General features: G+C 44.7%; 1 protein-coding gene across 1 annotated transcript in view; it reads right to left on the bottom strand.

Annotated features, from left to right (window-relative positions):
* Positions 1–711: 711 nt before the first annotated feature.
* LOC103778063 (transcription factor COE2) overlaps positions 712–4,403 on the bottom strand; it is a gene marked incomplete at both ends in the record, with an annotated part of 120,892 nt that continues 117,200 nt past the window's right edge. The window contains one exon of the mRNA XM_008945631.1: positions 712–800. Within this exon, the coding sequence (XP_008943879.1) occupies positions 712–800 (89 nt within the window). The remainder of the gene's footprint in view (positions 801–4,403) is intronic.

Below are 4,403 nucleotides of genomic sequence, written 5' to 3' on the forward strand. Positions count from 1 at the left end.
TCCTGCCGTGGGGACAGCAGGTCCAGCCACGGGGATACAGCTCCTGCAATGGGGACAGTAGATCCTGCCACAGGGACAACAGCTCCTGCAATGGGGACAGCAGCTCCGGCCATGGGGACACCAGATTCTGCCATGGGGACACAGCTCCAGCCACAGGGACACCAGCCCCGGCCACAGGGACACCTGATCCTGCCATGGGGACAGCAGCTCCAGCCATGGATCCACTTCTCAGACACCCAATTTATAAAGGATCTCCATTCCCCACTGAATTGGCATCTATTCTGTTTCATAGACACATAAACATCTGATTCAATAGGACAACAGACACTTTTGGTACTGCACTAAAGTCTAGAATCTAGTCATTGATGCCACTCTCCTCGTGCAAGGTGCCACAGCACCACAGCATGCAGTGTTACCTACAGGAGAAGTTAAGCTTTAAGTGTTTGAGGTTTGGTTTTTTGCTTGTTTTTTTTTTAATTATTCCTTTAGGGTTAGATCTCTGCAACAAATCCTTTGTGTCTATTGTGGATCACTGACATTCAGAGATCTGTCTATATGGATAAATGCAAAGGACCATGAATATGAACTGGGAAGATGTCTGCATTTTCCTGCATTTTAGCAGCAAAATAAGTTCACAGAGTGTTTGAGTGCTAACAGAAAAAAACTCGCTGCTAGCTGTGGGTTCAGTGAAATGTTTAAAAAATATTTTACCTTAGCTAGCCTTTCAGGGTCACCAGGATGTCTTGGGATGACCTTCTGCAGTCTTTGGAAACCGTAATCTATGGTTGGTTCATTTAAAGCTGAAAGGAAAAGAGGAAAAAGAATCACGTTATATATCTGGCTTGCTATCTTAGTATGACTCTCGAGTTGCATTACCTGAGAAAGATGGATTTCACAGCTTCTCCACAGAAAACCTCTCTTAAACACCTGGTTAAAGAACTAGTGATCCCTTTCTGCCCACAGCTAAGCCCTGAGAGGACTCTGCATTTATGTGTGTTACACACACACCCACCCCTCTGCCTGCTCATGCTGAACTGAATGGACACTCTCTTTTTCTGCCAGTATTCCACAAAAAGCACTTGGATCCAGAAATGTTGAAGCAACTGATACTATTTCTGTAACTGCTGCATGCTATTAACAAAACTTCTTACTGCAACTGTTCCAAAGGGCCCCACTGCTTAGTTTGGCTTACTGGTAAGAGACCAAAGAAATCAGGACTGCTGCATTCAAAACTGCTCCAGGTTCTGATGCTGACTTCTCACCATCTATCAGAGGCTCGGTGACTAATTTGAAGGGTAGAGCTGAGAATTACAGTCACCAAATTCTCCTTTAGGGATCAGTTTATTTACCCTGGACAAAACTGACCATAGCAGCAATACAGCAAGTTATGGCACACATGCAGGGTAGAACAGGTCTGCTCAGTTCGTTACAGTCAGGACTGAGAGCACCCTGCCTGCTCATCTCACACCTTACACACCCCCAGCATTCTGTCCTCACAAACCAGGGCACAGCTCTTCATGAGTCACATCAACTCCTTCAGCAACGTGTGGCTGCTGTGCACACACAGCCACTGCCCTGCAATCCTCCTCATCTCCAGTGGATAAACCAAGATATTTTGACCCAGATCTTCAGTTACTAATAGGTGGTAGAGCCCTATTGATTTCATAAAACTTTAATACTCTCTACTATGAAATCATGGCAATAATTATCTAATTTCTGAGTATTCAAAATTAAACTCCAATTCAAATTAATACTGACCCCAGCTGTCAGTTCTGCAGCATTCTGCTTGCTCATAGGCTGTGACTGCCTCTAACCCATCAGGATTGTTAGTGTTTACTGATACAGGTATGGCTTTTTTAGAATTTTCTTATCCTTTAGCACATGCATTGTAATTCCAACGACACATTCATGCTGGGGCTCTTGGTAAGAACACAGGTAGGTCCTCTGGCACTGTCCTCATTCCATCCCAACTCCTTCTATCCTATTGCACCATTTGTGGTTCTTTTGAAAAACAATTCATTTCTTTTTTTTTTAAATACCTGGTGACATCAGCACAGCTGCAAACACCTGATTGCAAGAGGTGCTGGTGGCACTTATTGAATCTTCCCAAATCCACTCAGCACCTCCCAGGGTGACTGTCTCAGACACCAGAAGAACAAAACTGTCACGTGAGAGAGACCATCCCAGTGATCCCGATTCTCTGTTCATCTGTGTCTGTCTTGGGTATGACAACACGAAGGTAAAAGGTCATATTCCCCACTGAGGTACATTTTATATTTACTTTTTATTAAATAATTATGGCGTGGCATGAAGTTTAAATACTACAGGAGATAATCAAGTGGGAATTGAGTAGAGAAACCCCAGACCTGAGAATTTAGTCTTGGCTATACTTAGAATGTCTTTGCTCTCCACTGGGAGCCATTCTGGTTTGCTTAAGGAGTTTAATAATACACATTTCAACTGCCACAGAATCCACATCCCATTGGGGAAGAGGGTTTTTTTTTGGGGGGGGGAGTGTGGGGTGGGGTTTTTTTGCCAATAATCCTGAGAATTAGAGTCCAATTCTCTCAAGAGCCTATACATCATTATGTGCCATTTCTCTTCTTGATTACAAGTCTAATCAGTTAAGATATATATATCTAAAGCTAAGCAAGAGCAATGTAAAATATATAGGAATTCAAACATACATGTATACATACTTCACTAAAAATAGCCAATGGGAATATACAAAAAGCTAATTCAGGAAGAAGAAACTGGCTATTATTCAACAAACATTTTTCCAATAGATTGACTTGGACATTTTTATTTTGACAGATAAATAGCAGCAAATAATTTCTCAACAGTGTTGAATTGTTCTAGGGACTCCTCAGCCATTTTGAATCGATGTATGTATTAAGTCTTGCAGCACAAGGTTTTCTGTACAGCTTGCAACAAAATTTCCTACTACTGCTTTTACTCATTAATGAAGCAGAAATCTTTTATCTCTGTCGTGAAATCCTGTTGAAAAACAACATCCAACGTTTGGAGAAGTAAATGGGACCTTTTCAAGTGAAGGGCAGGGTGAAGAATCCACCAGCAAGTTTAAAGAGTTTCACTACAAAGCCACCTCCACTGAGAAAAGAGCTACCAGATCAGCAGTGGTTTATCAGTGTTACACAGAGCTATGCCAAAATCATATCCAAATGCTTTGGGGTTCATGGATTGAGAGACCATAAAGGGGCCTGACACAGAAGCAGGCAGCTCATTATTTCCTACAAATCAGATCTCTGAAATTAAACCCCCCAAGAAAACTGATTCAGGTACAGCAAAATCCCTTTGGTGATGCTCAAATCCAGTGTTTCAGGCACAAGGGGTCTCTCGAATTTCCCAGAGCATAGTCTAAAAAACTGTGCATGACATGATGTAATGTATGCAAAAAAAAGAGCAACCACCTAGTGAATAAATGAAATTGTTGGTCAGTCTGTAAACCTCACTCCAGGCTGACAGCTTTAGCAGCACAATTGTTCCAGTCAGCAGCAGGGAGAGGTCTGAAGTCCCCCCAGTCTGCCTGACTTTATTTATGACAAAGCTCAAAGAGAGTAGAGCACAGTGCTTCCTCTTTTATATTGTTCCTTACCCTTCAAAATCCATCCTTTCATTTTAAACACAAGTCTCCAGCTATTATGGCTCACTGGAATAGGAGGAAGGAACACTCACACTTGAGGAGCCGATGCTGCGACATCTGTCTGCGTTCACAGAACCTGAAACAACAGCTCGGTCCCATCCACCCCAATGGGGACCAGCTCAGGTACCCACAGACAACAGTGCTGACATTTAAAGTATTAATTATTTCACCACACATCAAAGCACATAAGACTGTTGAAGGAAGATGATGTTATGAAGATCTGCACAATTTCCCGTGAGTGACAGCTCATCTGACAGCGCCGGCGTGTGCCGGGGGAGACACGTGCTCTCCCTCTCTGCTCATCAAAAACGGGCCACGTTAAGGACCTCAGCAAAGTTCTGCAGCTCATCGGGGCTTTGCTCCATGAATCAGATCAAGGGGCAGCAAGTTCTCTCTTTGCAAAGGGTGGATGAGAAGAACTGAAGTGTGCACAGGCTGGGAACTCTCTTGAACCCCGACCTCCGAGCCCCAGGGAGTGCGGTGTCGAGGGGTGGTGCCTCCCCTCCCCAAAAGTGGGATAAAGGCACCGAGGCTGGAACTCCAGCCTGGCACCTGTGACTACCTTCACCCACGCCAGCAGTAAAGAGACACTTGGCATTTGACCACGGAGAGCAGCCCCGTGGAGAAGGCCCTGGGGGTGCTGGGGGTGAGGAGCTGGCCAGGAGCCCCGGCAGCCTGGGCTGCCCCCAGCAGCGTGGGCAGCAGGGCAGGGAGGGGATCCTGCCCCTCTGCCCGCTCT

The sequence above is a fragment of the Merops nubicus genome, unplaced genomic scaffold (genome assembly GCF_000691845.1).
Source record: "Merops nubicus isolate BGI_N331 unplaced genomic scaffold, ASM69184v1 scaffold17398, whole genome shotgun sequence".
In the NCBI taxonomy this organism is placed as follows: Eukaryota; Metazoa; Chordata; class Aves; order Coraciiformes; family Meropidae; genus Merops; species Merops nubicus.